The sequence below is a fragment of the Triticum urartu genome, chromosome 3 (genome assembly GCF_003073215.2).
Source record: "Triticum urartu cultivar G1812 chromosome 3, Tu2.1, whole genome shotgun sequence".
Taxonomy (NCBI): domain Eukaryota; kingdom Viridiplantae; phylum Streptophyta; class Magnoliopsida; order Poales; family Poaceae; genus Triticum; species Triticum urartu.
The window spans coordinates 725,713,313-725,734,249 of NC_053024.1; the positions used below are offsets into that span (position 1 = coordinate 725,713,313).

The 20,937-nt window shown below is 45.7% G+C and overlaps 1 protein-coding gene across 1 annotated transcript; it reads left to right on the forward strand.

Annotated features, from left to right (window-relative positions):
- The first annotated feature begins 6,450 nt into the window (after positions 1-6,450).
- Positions 6,451-19,025, forward strand: LOC125546257 (receptor-like protein 6). The gene is made up of 2 exons (XM_048710467.1): positions 6,451-8,138; positions 16,959-19,025. Exons 1-2 carry the CDS (start codon positions 6,467-6,469, stop codon positions 18,869-18,871), a joined length of 3,585 nt encoding a protein of 1,194 aa, XP_048566424.1. The 5' UTR covers positions 6,451-6,466; the 3' UTR covers positions 18,872-19,025.
- The last annotated feature ends 1,912 nt before the right edge of the window (positions 19,026-20,937 follow it).

Consider the following 20,937-nt stretch of genomic DNA (forward strand, 5'->3'; position numbering starts at 1 on the left):
TCGAGGGGATACTAGAGAATCAAAGTGCTCACTGGGACGATTTCGTGAAATTCAAGGATTCAGAATTAGCTAAGGAACGGTCGAGAATAAACAAGAATGCCGAAAAAAGGATAAGTTCCATAAGCTGGGGCCAGGTGGCTACGCGGTGGCAATGCCTAAGTGGGATAAGTCTGAGAAAGAGATGGAGGATGCAAGTGTCACTCCGGTTACTAAGAGCTGGCCCCCCAGGTGCAGGACTTGGTTCTATGCGCATGGGGGGAGTTGGACCTGAAGACAGGCAATGTTTCGATGAAGGCATGTCTGAACGGAGCCGACGATGCGCTACTTGTTGCAATAGAAGAGGCTCGATCGGGGGTGTTCCAGCCCAACAGAGAGAACGACGAGCTTACGCGTGCCCTGGGAAATCCTGAACACCCGGGAAGAACACGAGGCAAGTGCGCTATTCCGTGGTATGAGGGGTTTTCGGACTGGAACGCCGACTACAGAACCCATGCGAGAAAGAATATTGCGGAGGAGAAGAAGAGGAAGATGGAGGAGGAGCAGAGGAAGCGGGACTATGAACGCCTTCAAGGCCTAGAAGCAAGTCAAGCGGAATTGGCCGCTAAATTCCAGCGGCAGCAGGAGCAGATCGACTCACTTAGCCAGCAAAGGGGGTCTCAGCAGCTGCAGCAGCTAGCGGATGATCCAGCATTGGATACCACCGCCCCATCCATGCCGAGAAGCAGCGTGGGTTCCGCTCTGGGCGACGCAGTAGTGCTAGATAGATACCCCGTGGATGACATCACGGAGAACACTAACTGCGAGCTACACTTCAAAATGAAGAACATATCCATGAAGGTGGCGGACGCCGTTGCTTTTTCAAATTCCCCCGAGGCAACCTTCCATTGCAACCCGATTCCAGCGGGCTATGCTCGTGTCTTGGTTGATGAGGTGGTGGACCCATATTCGGAGCTACAGCTTGACATTCCTGGAGGTGACGACGAGCACACATTGGGAGAGGCCATACATCGTGTCATCCTATGGAGAAAGGATTGCATCATCTTTCGAAGTCCGCCACCGAGTCAGCAGACTCCCGCTCCTCCAAGTCCACCAACGCGTGAGGCCACTCCTCCTCCTCCAAGTCCGGCAAAGTGTCAGGCCACTCCTCCTCCAAGTCCGACACAGTGTCAGACGTCCACTCCTCCTCCAAGTCCGGCACAACCTCAGGCCACTGCAAGTCCGGCACAGCTTCAGGCCACTCCTCCTCGTCCAACTCAGCCCCGTCAGCTGTCTCCGCCGCCTCAGCAATCGCAGAAGAGACACCCCGCAGCTATGGTGTGTAGCGGTACGAGTTGAGGTCATAGTACAGGAAGTACAGGCGGAGGCAAGCGATATAAATATGGTCCAAACCTCACTACTCCTCTTCCTGTGAGGGCTTACGACAGGACCGAGGAGCAAACCAATGCCATAGTGCAGGCAGAATTCGACGCCCATTTTGGACCGAAACCGCCACCGCCGCCAAGGGAGAAAGTGCCTGTGGAGGTAGTTGACCACTTCATTCGTATGGCTCAACCACCAGCTCCTAAGCCTGTTGACACAGACTATGAGCGCCACATCAGGAAGTTACATCGACGACGTCTACAGAAGGAGGCGAGCTCGAGCTCGAGCAAACAACAAGCAGCTGTCAAAAAATGCGGGAAAACTGTTGCCCAGCTGGGAAAACAGGCGGCGCAATCGATCCCCCCGCTTGTTGTGCCGCCAACAACACGTGACAGTACGCGCGCCCAATATTATTGTGGCCAAACAGTGTACGTTCCCGAGGTGGGCGATGTGGTAATAACCCAGGAGCATATAATGCAGGCTGAAGAACTCAAGATCACTGTTGGACAACTGCTCGAGATCAAGGACATGCCTGGGATTACAGAGGAGGAAATAAAACGGAAATATGTCCGGGGCCAACCTTTGGTCGAGCCAGAAGATGTCAACAAGCTCCCAACGAGAATGTATGAATTGCATCAATGGTACATGGACATTACCAAGAGATCCGATCAAGAGTCCCTCATGGTGTATGTCAAGAAGGATGATTACTACCATGAGAAAGCTGTGGCCGTTGAGTATCCTGAACTGTTTCAGTTATACAATCAAGACGCACTCGACAAATCTATCGTCAGCTGCTATTGTCTGTAAGTGATTTCTTTCTGTAATTTAAGTCTCAAGCTAGCTGTAGTGATCCTTTTGATCAATCATTACCTGTAATTATCCTCACTATATTCTTTTCTATGGTATTATGCAGGATGAAGATGTATGAAATGAGAAAAGGTGGACGCTATGGCATTGGGTTCATTGACCAAAACACCGTTAATGAATACACATGGAAAATAAACAAGCATCAAGAAAAAGAGGTAGAGGACAGCATGCTAGAGTTCTTGAAGCGCCTCAAATACAATGAAGATATACTACTTCCTTACAACTTCCAGTGAGTCACACTTTCTTGTACTACAAATTCTCTGTTTTTGCCTACTAGCTAGCTAGCTACATGTTTTTGCTTACATATGCCCGCTTAATTAAGACATGCAAACGTGTGTGCATGCAGATTTCACTGGATCTTGTGTATCATTAAAGTTGACGCCGGAACAGTTGAAATACTGGACTCGCTACTTAAAAAACAAAGTGACTATAACATCTTGTTTGGGATAGTCAACAGGTAATTTCAGTCATTATTAACTATATATCTCGGCCTATTTAGTAATTCGTCATTTCATGATATGAACTATTTAATAACCCCTTTATTCATTTTCTTTGTCGGCGGGCAGGGCTTGGGAAAGGTTCATTAACGTCACGGAAGGCGAATGGAAACCAAAGCTGAAATGGTTTTGATCCAAGGTAAGTAATTAAGTAGTACTAGCTAGCTAGCTAGCTGCCATCACTTTAATTATCATGCTTGATTAATTATTATCTGATCAAATTAAATTCCATTCTCGTAATAAAGGCCCTGAAGCAGGCGCAGGGGACTAATCTGTGTGCATTCTGCGTTTGCGAAAACATTCGCATGATGGCGTCCGAAAGGAGCAGATCTCAAAGACAGGAATGGGTACGCTTGTCAGAACACTATTCACAATTTTTATATCATTATCGATATCTAATCACACAACTAATACACATGCATATTGATCTCCTTCTTAACAGTTCAAAGAGGTGCGGGACAAGCTCCTAGAAACGGAGCGCGTAGAAGCACTTCAAGAGGAAATAGCGGGATTTTTGCTCGACCAGGTCATAAATCCGAAGGGAGAATACTATTACCCGCTACCGCCCCCATGAACCACTTCCAATTGTCATCGTGCTCCAAAGGCACCAATTAGGCTAATGCCACTGGCTCCGAAGGCAACATGCATATGTAGGAGAAATTGTATATAGCTATACATGTGTGTATGTGTGAATTAATATGGTTTGTAAGACATTGATGATATATATATGATTGGTTCTACTAGAAATTCTATATATATATATATATATATATATATATATATATATATGCATAACGTGTACAATGTGCAGTACCGTAAAATACAAGCAAATGAAAAAGAATTAAAATGGAAAACACAAAATTAAATGAAAAAGAAATCATAAAACCAAAAACCCCCCAAACATTTTAGTATCGGTTGGTGTTACCAACCGGTACTAAAGGGCTCCCGGCCCCCGGAGCTGGCTCGTGCCACGTGGTTGCCCTTTAGCACCGGTTCGTGCTGAACCGGTACTAAAGAGGGGGGCCTTTAGTGCCGAAACGTTAGTGCCGGTTCCTAAACCGGCACTAAAGGGCCTTACGAACCGGTGCTATTGCCCGGTTCTGCACTAGTGGGGGGGGGGGGAGGGGGGGGAAGGCGGAGGCGCCGGAAGGGGTTTCCTCCATGACGCCCGTGAGAGGCGACGCGGGGGTGAGGGCTTGTTGTTTCAATCAATTGTCATGGCAGGTTTTGTGCTTGTAATATAGACTTGAGTTCAGAGATTGCTAGTACTTGCTGTAAAACAAATACAGTACAATTTGGGTCGCAACTCCGAAGTTGATTTGGGATTCTTCTGTTTATAGGTCTATTGGTGTCAAATGGTTTCATGCGCTCTGTACAGAATTTTGAATGGAAAATCCCACTTAATGAATTATTAAGTGATAGAGATGTTCTTTTGTTCCCCAAAAATGGAATCTTAGATAAAGATGCTAGAGAACGAGCTGCAATCCTCAGCCCCTCCGCACTCTGTAACAAGATAATCATCATGTCAAACATGATGCTAAAATATACTGTAGCACCAAATGGCATGGTTGCTGCACCAGTTGGTTGGGTACCTGAACTGAAACAGAATTTGACTGAGCTCTGAAGTAGTGCTACCTCATGCTTCCCCTTCCAGAACATAAATTAATCAGCCACGATATTGGTTAACTGGGTTGGGGTTAGAGGCACCGTATCTGAACAGAAATCCGTAGAGGATGAAGCGAGATATATTTTGTCTCGTGGTCGTGGGATCAGATCCCGTACAAGGCTGTGGAAGCTCGGCGAGTGGTCTCCATACCTTGAGCACAAATCGTTGCCGTCGAGAGGGTCGCTGAGCAGCCTGATAGTGCTGCTGGTGTGGAAGCCATCGCCGTCATCCAGGTCGACGGCGAGGAATTGCGCGCTTCTGGGTTTTTTCAACTCCAGCGACGACGGTGACTGATACTGTTGACTTTGAACTGAAGCCAAGCCAGCCAAGTCTTCAGTCCCGCGCTTCAGAGATCAAGTCAGAATATCCGACGTGCTAAGAGGGCGTACAGGTCAGTAAATATAATTTTTATGAGAGCCCAATCCAATGTTGATTGATGGATAATGACAATAAGCGCCTGCGAAGAATTCTATGGGCTCTCTTGGATTATCTTCTTGGCCTCAACATAAGTTGTTGGGTTGTAAATATAAAAATACCTACAGCGTCTCATTTTCCTTGACATCGTAGATGCTTCCTCTGTTTTCTCTGCCAAGACTCACTAGCTTTCAGACCTATGGCATTTTCAACTAGAAGCCCGCGATTTTGATATCTGGAGACTTGCAGTAAATAAAGGAAAACGTGACACTGCCATTCAGAATCAGCGTTAATTGCATGTTCATTTCTGTTAACCAATATTGTTCAGGTTATTTTTTAAGTCTAGTAGAACAACTTCTTACAATCACACCCAGCACAACTCAATCAGAATGGTATGTTTGGCCGCATCAACCATTCGATCAGATGTGTGTTTTCTGGGGATCTGACCATAACTTCCTGAAAACTATACAACACGTTGTAAACTGCATAGTTGTCCAGGTAGCGATTCATCTCAAGGGAATCATGTGCCTACCTCTGTTGCAACCTCCAGCTTCCTTCCGTCATAATGCACCTAGATTGTTGACTTCAGTACCTGCCAATAAAATCAAGACATGGTGCAAAAACATTACCAGATAGAATACTTGGCATTTTTATCGCTAGAAGGAAATGAATGAACCACCAACGTTTCTAACTGCCTCTTTCGTTAGCAAACGAGCTTCATCATCTAACCATAGTTGTTCAAGTTATTTCTTAAGTCAAGTAGAACAACTTCTTACAATCACACCCAGCATAACTCAGACATAATGGTATATTTGGCCGCATCTACCATTTGCGTTGAAGTGTCTGATCGAATGGTTGATGCGGCCAAATATACCATTTTGTCTGTGTTTTTCTGGGTGTGATTGTAAGAAGTTGTTCTACTTGACTTAAAAAATAACTTGAACAATATTGGTTAACAGATATGAACATGCAACTTACGCTGATTCTGAATGGGAGTCTCACGTTTTCCTTTTTCTTATTGCAAGTTCAGATATCGAAATCATGGGCTCCTAGTTGAAAATGCCATAGGTCTGAAAGCTAGTGAGTCTTGGCAGAGAAAACAGAGGAAGCATCAACGATGTCAAGGAAAATGAGATGCTGTAGGTATTTTTATATATGCAACCCAACAACTTGATGTTGAGGCCAAGAAGATAATCCAAGAGATCCCCTAAATTCTTCACATGCGCTTTATTATAATTATCTGTCACTCAACATTGGACTGGGCTCTCATAAGAAAAATATGTACTGACCTGTACGCCCTCTTAGCCCGTCAGAAATTCTGACTTGATCTCTGAAGCGCAAGACTCAAGACTTGGCTGTAGTGGCTTGGCCTCAAAGTCATCAGATTCGGTCGTTAGGAGTGTTCTTCCACCATGACACCATTATTGGCTCTCGTTAAGAAAAACAAACACGTCCTTCTGAGAAGAAAACAAACACGTCATATTAATTCTGAACTGATCTTTGAAGCTTGAGACCGAAGACTTGGTCAGAGTTCAAAGTCATCAACATCATGATTAATAACATTACTGCAGGATGGCACAACATCTGTTGGCCCACTTTAGGAAAAACAAACACATGCGTTTCAGAACAAGAAAATGAACACTCTGGCTTCTTGCAAAGAGAGATGGTGCTATGTTCTATATCATTCTCAGGAGCCTGGTTGCAGTTCGGAAACGAACCGATGGCTCATGCTACACACCTGATTCCTCTATTCATTGTGATCCAACTATTCTGGAGAGCCACATCTTCCCATGGCCACGGCCATGGTAATACAACAGATTCTTCTTACTGCCATCCGGACCAGGCTGCAGCACTTCTCGAACTAAAGCAGTCCTTCATCTTCGACTACTCCACCACCACCCTGCCGTCATGGCAACCTGGTACCGACTGCTGCAGCTGGGAGGGAGTTCGCTGTAATGATGGCGGAGGCGGCAGAGTCAGCGTTCTTGACCTTGGCAGCTGTGGCCTCTACAGCTATGGCTGCCATGCCGCGCTCTTCAACCTCACCTCCCTACACTACCTCGACCTCAGCATGAACGATTTTGGTGGATCTCGCATTCCGGCAGATGGCTTCGAGAGGCTATCCAAGCTCACTCACCTCAACCTTTCTTATTCGGGCTTCTATGGTCAGATTCCTATCGCCATCGGCAAACTCACAAGCCTCGTATCATTGGACCTTTCTTCACTGCATAACATTGAATCAGCTGAAATCACAAATATCTATTCTATCCTGCATGGTGACAACTTTCTGGTGTTACGAGAGCCCAGCTTTGAGACCTTACTGGCAAACCTCAGCAATCTGAGGGAGTTGTACCTTGATGGAGTGGACATGTCTAGTAGCGGAGAGGAGTGGAGCAGTGGTCTAGGTAACGCTGTCCCCCGTCTTCAGGTTCTTAGCATGGTGTACTGCCAACTCCATGGTCCAATCCACTCCTCCCTGTCAATACTCCGATCCCTTACTGTGGTCAACCTCAAGCTTAATGTTGGAATTTCTGGTGCGGTTCCTGAATTCTTCACGGACTTTCTCAATTTAAGTGTTCTTCAACTCAGCTATAACAACTTCGGTGGTTGGTTTTCTCAGACAATATTTCAACTCAAGAATATAAGAGTCCTTGATGTGTCACACAACTACCAACTGTCAGGGCATTTACCAGAATTTCTAAATGGGACTTCGTTGGAGACTTTGAATCTACACAATACTAATTTCTCTGGTGTCAGGCTGAGCTCTTTTAGCAATCTTCTGTCTCTGAGTGAGCTAGGTCTTCAAGGAGGGTCAATTTCTATGGAGCCGAGTGATTTATTCCTCAACAATCTCAACTCCTTGCAAAATTTGCAGCTCTCTTTTGCTCAATTTCCGGGAGAGTTTGGACCATTTTTCTCATGGATTAGTAGCCTTAAGAACTTGACAAGCTTGCAACTCTCTGATTGCTATTCCTCCAAGATGCCCCCTTTGATTGGTAACCTCACCAACTTGACAAGTTTGGAGATGACTTACTGTGGTTCGTTTGGGAAGATACCACCATCAATTGGGAACCTCAACAAGTTGACTTCCTTGAGAATATTTGATTGTGCCTTCTCTGGGACAATCCCATCTTCAATTGGCAATCTCAAGAAACTAAGAAGATTGGAAATATCTTCTAGTGGCCTATCAGGTCCAATAACAACAGATATTGGACATCTCAGCAAATTGACGGTATTAGTACTAACAGCCTGCAGGTTTTCTGGCAGAATACCAAGTACAATTATGAACTTGACTCAACTGATTTATCTGGATCTTTCGCAGAATGATCTCAGAGGTAAGATTCATTTCACAACCCAAGTATTCACATCATAGGTAGAATAAAAAAAATAACGAAAATAAACACACGCTTCTCTTTGTCATGAATAATAAATAAAACATTTGCTCCCAACCGATGCTAGACATGTGACACATAGTATATAACTTTTATGACAAACTGTGTTGAAGTTTTGAATATAAAATAAATAGATACCATGATATTGTTACCAAATGACAATACTCACTGACTTCAGAGTTTAGAATCCACTAGCAAGTCATCAATCACCCTTCCTAACAAAAAGAATACAGAACATCGTGTTAGGAAATATGCAACTTGTATTCCCATGAGGCCATAGGCCGATATATATACATGTACAGGTGTGGAACATATGCAGGAAACCCCTTATACAACGGGATAAATACAAAGGGGTACATGACTTATATTATAACTCTAACACCCCCCCTCAAACTCATGGTGGATGAACAACACTGAGTTTGGAGAGATAAAAGCCATGTTGTGCTCTAGTCTGAGCCTTCGTCAGGAAATCCGCCAACTGTAACTCGGAAGGCACATACTGAAGAGCAATAACCTGATCCTGCACACCAGCGCGCACATAGAAAGCATCAACACCAATATGCTTGGTGAGCTCATGCTTCACAGGATCGCGTGCAATGCTGATAGCACCTGTACTGTCAGATAAAAGCAGAGTCGGTGTAGTGACAGAAACACCAAAATCCTGAAGTAACCACCGTAACCAAGTCACCTCTGCCGTCAAAAGAGCCATTGCTCGCAACTCAGCCTCGGCACTCGAACGGGAAACTGCAAGCTGTTTCTTCGTCTTCCAGGCAATGAGAGAACCACCAAGAAAAACACAGTAAGCAGAAAGTGAACGGCGATCGGAAGGATCACTAGCCCACGTAGCATCCGAATAGGCCTGAAGCTGTAAAGAACTGGAGCGAGGAAAGAATAGACGGTGAGAGATCGTGCCTCGAAGATATCGAAGAACACGAAGGAGATGACTATAGTGAACCGAGGTGGGAGCAGAGACAAACTGACTCAGAATATGAACCGGATAAGAGATGTCCGGACGAGTGACAGCTAGATAGACAAGACTGCCAACAAGATGACGATAACGCGTCGGGTCAGGGAGAGGATCACCATCAGTAGCACGGAGGTGAACATTGAGCTCCATAGGAGTCTCAACAACGCGCTCGTCAGTAAGAGCAGCACGAGCAAGAAGATCCTGGATATACTTTTCCTGGGATATAAAAAAGCCATCAGAGGTAGAAGAGACTTCAATCCCAAGAAAGTAGCGAAGAGGTCCAAGATCAGACATAAGAAACTGCTCACTAAGACGGGCCTTTACAAAGGCAATATACTCGGGGTCATCCCCGTGATGATCATGTCATCAACATAAAGAAGAAGAAGAGTCCGACCACGAGGAGAAAGGTGAATAAACAATGCTGGATCATGAGCACTTGCTAAAAAACCAGCAGCAGTGATCACAGAGGCAAAGCGCTCAAACCAGGCGCGGGGGGCTTGCTTAAGGCCATAGAGAGAGCGACGAAGACGACATACCATGCCATCAGGAACAGAATACCCAGGTGGTGGCTGCATGTACACCTCCTCACGCAGCTCACCATTAAGAAAGGCATTCTTAACATCAAGCTGAGATATAGACCAGTGGCGTGCAGAGGCAACGGCAAGAAGTGTACGAACAGTGGTCATATGAGCCACAGGAGCAAAAGTCTCGTCATAATCACGACCATGCTCCTGCTGAAAACCACGAGCCCACAAGACGAGCTTTGTGACGCTCAAGAGAACCATCGGAGCGAGTCTTAACCTTGTAGACCCACTTACAAGTGATCGGACGGACGCCGGGAGGAAGAGAAACAAGATCCCAGGTACCAGTGCGTTCAAGAGCAGAAATCTCCTCTGCCATCGCAAACTGCCATTCAGGATGAACAACAGCCTGACGGTAAGAAGTCGGCTCAAGAACAGCAGCACCAGCGGTGGGAAATCCAAAGCGATCAACAGGCGGACGAGGACGAGAACGCAAGCCATAAGTAGGCTGAGAGGAAGATGACGACCCATCCACAGAGGCATCGACTGGTCGTGGACGACGAGTGTAATGCTGAGGAAGAGATGGAGTAATAGAAGGAGGAATCGGCAAGGTAGAATCAGGGGGTGGCGACGAAGAAGTCACCGGAGATGAAGGTGTAGAATCCGGTGACAGACTGGGAGAGGAGACCGGGGAGGAAGTCACCGGAGATGAAGGTGGAGAACCCGGTGACATGCTAGGCGAGGAGACCGGGGAGGATGGTGGCTGCAAATCAACTAGATGTGGAGAAGGAGAGGAAGTGGAACGGAGAGATACAGTCTCGGCGGGGGTGATAGGTGAGTCAGGAAAAGTGAGGAAAGAGATATCCTGCACTGAAAAAGTCGAGGAAGATGGGCGTGGGTAGAAGGGACGAGACTCTTCAAAAGTCACATCTCGAGAGATACGCATCCGACGACCAATAGGATCCCAACAACGATAGCCCTTATGCTCATCACTGTAGCCTAAGAAGACACACTCAACAGACTGAGCGGTCAGTTTGGTGCGTTCGCGAGGGGCAAGAAGAACATAGCAAACACAACCAAACGAGCGAAGCATCGAATAATCGGGAGAACGATCAAAAAGTCGCTCGAAAGGAACACCACCCTGTAGAGCAGCGGAAGGCTGTATATTGATAAGATAGGTGGATGTGGAGACGGCCTCAGCCCAAAAATGAGGCGCGAGAGAGGCAGCAATCATCAATGCACGAGCCGTCTCAAGAAGATGTCGATGCTTTCGCTCAGCCACACCATTCTGAGCATGAGCACCAGGACAAGAGAATTGAGAGAGAGTCCCATGCTCAGCAAGAACACCACGCAACATCTTAGAGATATACTCGCCAGCGGAGTCAGCACGAAAAACACGAATGGGTGAAGAGAACTGAGTATGAACCATGGCAGCAAAACGCTTATAAATAGACAACACCTCAGAACGAGAAGTCATGAAATAAAGCCATGTGTAACGAGAGAAATCGTCTATAAAAATAATATAGTATTTATGACCACCTTTCGAAGCGAAAGGGGCTGGACCCCATACATCAGAATGGACTAAATCGAAAGGACGCTTAGACACTGACTCACTATGTGAATATGGTAACTGAATCTGCTTGCCAAGACGACAACCCTGACACTCTAAAGAGACATCTCCTGAGACAGACCCCAGAAGGCCTCGACGAACTAAAGAAGACAACCGAGAATCACACAGATGACCAAGTCGATGATGCCACTACTGGAAGGAACCAGTGACGAAGGCGACAGAAGCGGAAGAACTGGCGATGGTGGTGGCAGCAGAAGGAACATGAAGCCAGTCCAACTCCCAAAGACCCTGAGAATCACGGCGGCGAGGGCCAGCCCCAACCAGAGTGTGCGTGTGACGGTCCTGGACAGAACAAGAGTCAACGTCGAGGATGACGCGACAACCAGAATCCGTAAGTTGACCAGCAGAAAACAAATTCATGGTAAGTCGAGGAACATGAGCAACATCGGGAACAGAATAAGAAGGAGTAGTAAGATTGCCTCTACTAGCAACAGAAAGTGGAGTACCATCAGCAGTGAAGACATGAATAGGAGAATCCAATGATCGAAGAGAGGACAAAGTGGAAGAATGAGAAGACATATGAAAAGAAGCTCCAGAGTCCAGAACCCATGGGGATGTACCTGACTGTGTAGAGGGTGATTGCTCAGTGTGGGAAGCATCAGTCACAGAACCGGCAGTACCCGTCGAGGAAGAACCTGAAGCCGCGAGCAGACGCTTAAGTCTCAGAATATCCTGCTCAGTCAAAGCAATGGCTGAAGCTGTCGAGGTAGATGACGAAGTCCCTGAAGATGATGATCGAGCTTTGCGCAGGTGTTTCTTCTTCGTGTAGCACTGAGACTCAAGATGACCGTCATTGTTGCAATAGGCGCAATGTGGACGGGGGCGACCTGAGCCTCCAGAAGGAGTGGGCAAGAGCGGCGGAGCACTCGAGCGAGAAGTGGTCGATGGAGCAGGTGGCGTAGGAGCACGAGTAGCAAGCACAGAGGGAACCTCCAGCAAACCAGCACCACGTAAGCGAGTCTCCTCAGCACGAATCTCAGAAAGCGCCTCCATGAGAGAAATACGGCCACGAGCAAACAACTGAGCACGCCGGGGCTCAAACTCCTTACGGAGCCGAGACAGGAACTCATAGACGCGATGAAACTCCAAATTGGCCTGGACAGCCTGGCAACAGGGGCAGGTACGACACCCAGCACTACGGAGAGAATCAAGCTGGCGCCAGATAGCAGAACTCTGTGCATAGAAGTCATCAACAGTAGAGTCACCCTGCTGAAGAGCATGCTCCTAACGGATCACAGAGAGGTATAAGGCATCACCAGAGGGCTGATAGCGCTCACGAAGACGGGTCCACATCTCAAAGACAGTAGGAAGACCCAGAAATTCAGAAGCAAACTGAGGCAGAACACTAGCAGTGAGAACAGCTGCAGCACGAGCATCATCATCAAGCCACTGGGTGTAAACAGACAGAGCACCGTGATACGTCTGAAGAGCCTCCTCATAAGCCAAAACCCTCTCATCATAAGCGCGATCAGCAGCCTCATCAGCAAGCTTAGCCGCATCCTTGGCGACCTGATTAGCATCCGTAGGAAGAACCGATGGAGTTGGCGGAGTAGGGGCCACCGGAGGAACTGGACGTGGCGGACAGCAGACCTCGCCAGAAAGAACACCCCAAAGACGGATGCCACGCATGTGAATGCGCATGAAGCCAGTAAACTCGGTGTAGTTAGTACCATCAAAGATCACCGGACAGCGAGGGACAGCAACATAGCCCGATGCAACAGACATTTTTTTAGAACCGACTAGAGCACCAGCAGAATCAGGCGCGAGATCGGGATCGGGAGTAGCTTGGGCAGGAGGGCGCTAGCGACTGGATCAGAACCAGGGAGATCACGGCGTTGACTCGATGGTTGGTTGCTAGATCGATGAAGCCAACTTGTTCCTGGGCTGGAGTCCCGCGCGTGGAGACAGCTGTTGCCTGCCGTGTGTAGCCCGGATCCGATGAGGGGCGGCGAAAAACCAGGCTGGCTGTGGAAGATCGATTGCGGGCGGAGGCTCCTATGCTGACTTGATTTAGAGTGATCACGGGGCAGGACCTGGAGCTAGCATGATAGGATCTGGAGCTAGCGTGATCTGGACGGGAAGGAGTTGAACGGCGGCTGCAGGGAAGGAGAGGAGCGGCCTTTGGTTGACCGGCTGCTACGGGACAGAAAGAGGCAGCGACGACGGACACGGAGATCAATAGCACGAGTTGCAGCATGCAAAAAATTGACCTAGCTCTAATACCATGTTAGGAAATATGCAACTTGTATTCCCATGAGGCCATAGGCCGATATATATATATACATGTATAGGTGTGGAACATATGCAGGAAACCCCTCATACAACGGGATAAATACAAAGGGGTACATGACTTATATTATAACTCTAACACATCGAACGAGAAAAAGATTACGTTTGTGCAAGTTACTATCACTGTTTTAAAACAAATGAACAAACATTTTAAATAGCGCGCTATAGCTCCGCTATAGCACGCTATAGCATTTGGAAGAGGTCCGCCGCTAAGATGCTTAGCGCGCTATTTAAAACTATGGTTACTATTACTAAAACATACTCCCTCCTTTCCATAATGTAGTGCCTATAGATTTGTATGAAAGTCAAACTTTGCCAACTTTGACAGAGTGTAGAGAAAACTGTTTACATCTACAATACCAAACATGTACATTCTAAAAATATAACTCACCATGTATTCAATGATGTGCATTTAGTATTCTAGATGTACCTACTTTTCTCTATAAATATGGTCAAAGTGTCACGGGCTGGGGCTGGATTGGACCGCATGTTGTAGTCGTGTGAGGTTGGAGGACAAGCGCACCGCTCTCGTCGACCTATGGTCGGGGAAGGAGGTGAGGAGGGGCGCCGAGGCCCAGGAACACGGGGAGAGAGATAGGTTATTTTTCTGCTTGCGTTACTTGATCCCAAGGGCTGGCATATATAGCCTAATTACAAGACCAGATTACAGACTCCTAATACAATTGGGTGTTGGCAGGGAAAACCTTCTGCAGGACTAAACCTTTCCAACTAATACCCAGACTCCTAATCTAAAAAACTATAATTAAACTAGGATATATATATTTAGGCAGGAGCAGGGCTGGCCTGCCCAGGTCCCTTGCGCCTATAGGACTGGCCCCACATGACATCTCCCCCTCCATTTTGAAACAACTCGTCCTCGAGCTGGAAGCTTGGATAACGTTCGCGGAAGGTTGTGACATCCTCCCATGAAGCAGTAGACGCCGGCTTGCCCTCCCAGTGAATGAGCACCTGCTGGACACCGGGAGAAATACGAGCACGCAATGCTTGGACAGGGGTTGGATGTACTCGTCCCTGAAACAGAGGTGGAAGCATCGGCAGAACTTCCGGCGGCGGACCATGGTACTTCTATAGGACCCCGACATGGAAGACATTGTGAATGCAGGCGCATGGGGGCAGCTCCAAACGGTAAGCAACCATATCAATTTTAGCGAGGACTTTGAAAGGCCCATAATATTTGGGAGCCAATTTCCCTTTTGCGCCAACTCCAAGGAATGCCGCCGGCCAGTGCTGAAGACGGAGCCAAACCCACTCTCCAACATCAAAAGAAAGGGCCCGATGCTTATCATCATAGTAATACTTGTACTGTTGTGCTGCCTGAAGGAGACGCTCACGGACGTCGAGTAAGAATTGATCGCGGTCGATGATCTGCCGTTCCACGGCCTGATTGCGAATCTCGCCCAGCGTATAGTCCCGGAGTGAGGGGGGATCCCATCCATAAACCACCCTGAAAGGAGTGTCCATCAATGCTGAGTGGTACGAAGTGTTGTAGCAGTACTCGGCCCAAGGCAACCATTGGAGCCACTGCCGTGGGCGATCCCTAGTTATGCAACGAAGGTACATGGTGATGACATGATTGCCGGCCTCAGATTGTCCATCAGACTGTGGATGGAAGGCCGAACTCATGTGCAAGCGCGTCCCCGCGGCGGCAAACAGAGCCTTCCAAAAGCCCGAAGTGAAAACCACATCCCTATCTGAAACGATGGAAGTTGGAAACCCATGAAGTCTGACAATGTTGGAGAAGAAGGCATTAGCAACAGATTCCGCATTGTACGGATGCACAAAGGGAATGAAATGCGCATACTTGGAAAAACGGTCCACGATGGTTAGGATCACACTTCTGCCGCCGACGGCAGAGGCGGAGACATGGCCGGTGGGATCGACGAGGAGGCTGATACCAAGTTGTCACGGGCAGGGGCTGGATTGGACCGCAGGTTGTAGTCGTGTGAGGTTGGAGGACAAGGGCGCCGCTCTCGTCAACCTATGGTCGAGGAAGGAGGTGAGGAGGGGCTCCGAGGCGCAGGAACACGGGGAGAGAGATAGGTTATTTTTCTGCTTGCGTTACTTGATCCCAAGGGATGGCTATATATAGCCTAATTGCAAGACCAGATTACAGACTCCTAATACAATTGGGTGTAAACTCCTAATACAATTGGGTGTTGGCAGGGAAAACCTTCCGTGGGACTAAACCTTTCCAACTAATACCCAGACTCCTAATCTAAAAAACTATAATTAAACTAGGATATATATTTAGGCAGGAGCAGGGCTGGCCTGCCCAGGTCCCTTGCGCCTATAGGACTGGCCCCACATGACACAAAGTTTGTAATATTTGACTTTTGCAAAAATCTATAGGCACTACATTATGGAATGGAGGGAGTGTAAAGTTATTTCGACCTTAATTTTGATCCAAAAGAAATTTAGGAAAATGGTGCCAATCGAAAATCAACGTCAACTGCTCCATTACCTCCCTGGCATGAAAAGGGGACAACAGCTCCATGGGTGTAGATACCATTACGAATAAGGAGTGCGATTTTGTTTTTGAGGAATATGACTTATTATCTATAATATGATGGATATCATATTTATTTCGCTTGCCATATACCCCACACGTAATTAATCATTTTATTTCTGAACAATGTTGACAAATGCTTTAATCTTATAACATGAGAAAGATTTATTGCACAGATGGTTTAACATTGCATTATTTGATATATATTTGACTTACGTTGCACATAATTATGTAGCAAAATATCTTGCATATGTCTGCAAAATACAATGGTTTTTGATTGAAATAGTACGAGTCATAATATTTTTACTAGAACACAACAGTGCTTCCACTACACTTCGTTCCATGGAATAATACGAATGTTAAAGAGCATATAGGTCAGGCTTTAAAAAACTAAAACTGTCAAGAAAAGATTAATGAAATTGTCTGAAAATTGATTACTAATTCTAAGAGATGTTTTCCAAGCTAGAAAATATTGTGTGTGCCGATGTTCTACTTTTAGACAGGTGTGGAAATATTCAATTGATGCTTATATTTATTTAAAAAACCTATGCAAGAATCAATCTTTTGCTCATTCTCAGCGTATTCTTGTCATACAAAAAGATGCACTCTGAGGGGCGTACAATAAAAATTCTATTCACTAATTCCTAGCACTAGTTAAAACATTTGGTCTCGGAAGATTGTCTCAAACTTTGGTTTATCATTCATAGATAACAGGTTTGCTTTGCCTTGTTCAAGGTTCTTTAGAAAACATGTCTCCACTCATGGGGTTCATATATTCTGCAAAATATGCATTTTGTCGACTTAACCAGGATGTTAATTCTATTTCCAGGAGAGATTCCAACATATCTATTCACTTTGCCAGCCATGTTACAGTTGGACCTTTCATCAAACCAGCTTTCTGGACCAATACAGGAGTTTGATACTGTACATTCACACATGATAATTGTTTCTTTGAGTCAAAATCAAATTAGTGGACAGATTCCTGGATCTTTCTTTCAACTAACAAGTTTGATAGACCTGGATCTTAGCTCAAACAACTTAACAGGTTTGGTAGAACTGAATTCACTTTGGAAGTTACGAAAGCTTACTTCATTGGATCTATCAGACAACATGTTATCCGTCTTGGATAGAGAAGGCAATAAATCAACAGTGCCCTTACTACCTAAGCTCTCAAATTTAGGACTAGCGTCTTGCAACATGACAACAATGCCTAGATTCTTGATGCATATCAACCATGTTGAAACACTGGACCTTTCGAACAACATAATACAGGGGACTATACCCCAATGGATATGGGAGATGTGGGATGATAGCCTTACACAATTAAATCTTTCAAACAACATGTTCACACATATGCAACTCACTTCATATCTACTCGCATACAGTCGTTTGGATTCTCTTGATCTCAGCTCCAATAGACTTCAAGGCCAGGCCCCGATGCCAAAGCTGTTGAAAACAGTCTTGGATTATTCAAACAATAGATTCTCTTCTATTATGCCAAATTTCACTGCTTATCTTTCCCAAACTGTGTATCTGAAGTTGTCAAGAAATAACATAAGTGGGCATATACCGCATTCAGTTTGTGATGCAAGCAACCTCAGTGTCCTTGACTTGTCATACAACAACTTCGGTGGGTTAATACCCTCCTGCCTGATAGAAGGTAGAAGCTTGGCTGTATTAAATTTGAGGGAGAATCATTTTGAGGGAACATTGTCTGATAATGTTAGTGACCATTGTATTCTCCTGGCAATAGATTTACATGGCAATAATATTCAAGGGCAGCTTCCTAGGTCTCTTTCCAACTGCGCTAACTTGGGGCTTCTTGACATTGGAAACAATCGAATGGTTGATACTTTCCCATTTTGGCTGGGTAGGCTCTCTGATCTTCATATCATCGTTCTGGGATCCAACCGGTTCTATGGCTCGCTTACTTATCCTACCAGAGATAGAAAATCCAGGGAATACTTTTCAAAGTTACAAATCATTGATATAGCTTCAAATAATTTCTCTGGCAATTTGGATCCACAATGGTTTGAGAGGTTCACATCTATGATGGCAAAGTTCAATGACACGGGACATATCTTAAGCCATCAGACATATTACAGAGACTACCATGATACTGTTGCAATCACATACAAAGGGCAATATGTGACTTTTGAAGAAGTCTTCACTACCTTAACCGCAATTGACTTCTCAAATAATGCATTGGAGGGTGACATTCCCGAATCAGTTGGAAGTCTAGTTTCACTACACATATTGAACATGTCACATAATGCATTTAAAGGAAGGATTCCAGCACAAATTGGTGAGATGCGTCAACTGGAATCGCTAGACCTATCATGGAACAAGCTTTCTGGGGAGATTCCACAAGAGCTAACAAATTTAATATTTCTTAGCACCCTGAACTTGTCTGGAAATAGGCTGGATGGAAGGATACCACAGTCACGTCAGTTTGCAACATTTGAGAACAACTCATATGAAGGGAATACAGGGCTCTGTGGACCACCTTTGATCAAACCATGTGGCAATTCAAGTAATCCAAATGAGGTGCAAGTAAACACATCCAGAGATCATGTTGATATCATTTTGTTTCTCTTTGTTGGGGTGGGCTTTGGCGTTCGATTCACAGCAGGTATTCTGATGAAATGGGGGAAAAATAGGCAAATGGTTACGGATTGCGTGAACTGGTCTGAAGACAGAAGACTCTTGTTTAGTTATTGCAATTATTGGAGGGCGCTATGAGTTGTAATATGCCACTCTGTGTGTTCACATTTCTACCTTATCATCTATCCTAATGTGTGTATTCTCATGTTTATTAATGTATTGTGTGAACTGGTCTGAAGACAGAAGAACATTTCTTATCAAAAGTTGTATGAAAATTGCTACCCCTTTTTTTTAGATAGCTTACCATTCATGTCGAATGGTACAATTGCTACATTCCTACTGTTAATTTCTGTTGCAGCACCCAAACAGATGAGGTATTGTCCGTTTTCTGCTTTATAATTTGGCGGTGTTAACTGGTTGTATCCGCTGCATGTACAATCATTATGGTAGGAAATATCAGACACAACCATCCATGTACAATCCTGAGTGGAAAATAACCACTGAATTATCCCCAGCAGTTAAACTAGGATTTGAGTGACAGAGACGCCGGTTGTGAAAGAACAATCGTCATGTCATGTATGAGTTCGTTTGATACCTGAAACAAATTTCGGCTGAGCCTAAATCCTCATAGCACCGTCGCGACGAACAGCTGGCGCGTAGGCCCCTTTCAGTCCCTCGTCGTCCACCTCATCATTCCCGTTCCGACGAAACGAAATTAATCTGCCAAAAACTTCTTTGCAAATTAAGTAGCTGGGTTGCAGGCTTGCAGCTAGCGGCATCAATAAAACTGAAAGGGAGTATGTACCTCTGGCCCCGGCTCCGATCCAGTTCAGATGCTGCGGCACCTCGGCGACCTCCGGCGAGGGGTCGCCTTATCTGGCACAGAAAAAGAAGTCTTAGGCGCAGCGAGGGTCGCACACCAAACTGGCGTACGAGCCGTCGCCGCGTCGTCGTCGACGGCGAGGTGGGCGCGACTCTGTTTTTCCCCCACTGCGGCGCCGAGTCTTTTTTTCTTTTCTCAGGGCTTCGGCGAGAGAGAGACTCCGTGATGGACCGAGATGGTGTGCGTATGGGCTAGATGGAAGCGACGGGCCCAGTTATTATTTTGGCCCGTGAACGGCTGCCGATCACCGAGTAGTGAGTTCGCTCCTAAAAAAAGATCCCAATTAATTCTCAAAAAAAAAAAGAATATCCCGATTTTTTTTGCGGGTTGAATATCCCGATTTCCCCTTAAAGAATGCCCAATTCCCCATCTGTGGATGCAACACCATATTCTGTTTGATTTGGTTTTTGGTGGGGGTGCCTTCATGGTGATTCAGGTATCAAAGTCTGGTATCATTGTGATCATCATCAGTGATATAATTCGATTGCCGTCGAAGATTGTTTCCCAGGCTGCTACAATTCTCCCACAGTAATTCAAAATCATGGTTAATGTACCCAAAATTCCAACTTACACTTAGTTTTCAGTTTAACAATAATGTGTACATGAAGTGGGACCTGTAGCTGAGAAAATTAAAAGAAGGCAGTGTAGGCTCTAATGTTTTTTTTTGCGGGGAGTGTAGTCTCTGATGTTAATATGCATGATTCCAAAGATGTAAATCTCAATGGTCTACATAAATGTTCCTTATACTGCATTATTCCTAGCAGATTAATCAGTCAGTATGCATGAAGTGTCTGAAGTGTTAGGCGCAATTACAACGATATAACCTCTACAGGCACCGCTGAAGTGTCATCTTCACCAAACAGCATTGTCAATTTGAATTCTGAATTTGAGTTGACTGTATGCAGCGTAGGCTGCAACCTCTTCTTTAACGAAAACAATTTTCATTGAATAAGATGTTCTGTTGGCCAGACTCTCTACATACACGTGGCTTGCTGAAGTATTAAGAATTTACTTCAAAAGATGCAAGACCTTCCTAAATAACAGTATCTTGAACATCTTTTTTCTTATATCGAGATTTGGCCTGGAACTGTCGAGGATTGGGGTTGGACTCGACAGTGGGCGAATTACGAGACTTGATACGGTCCCACAACCCAGCGGTGGTGTTTTTATGTGAAACAAAAAAGAAGGCACGGGCAATGGAAAGGCTCAAGCGGAGTCTATGCTTTACTTCGGGTGTAGCAGTGGATTGCAAGGGCTGTAGTGGCGGTCTAGCCCTATGGTGGAGAGATCATGTGCAGGTAACAGTGAGGCCATGGTGCCA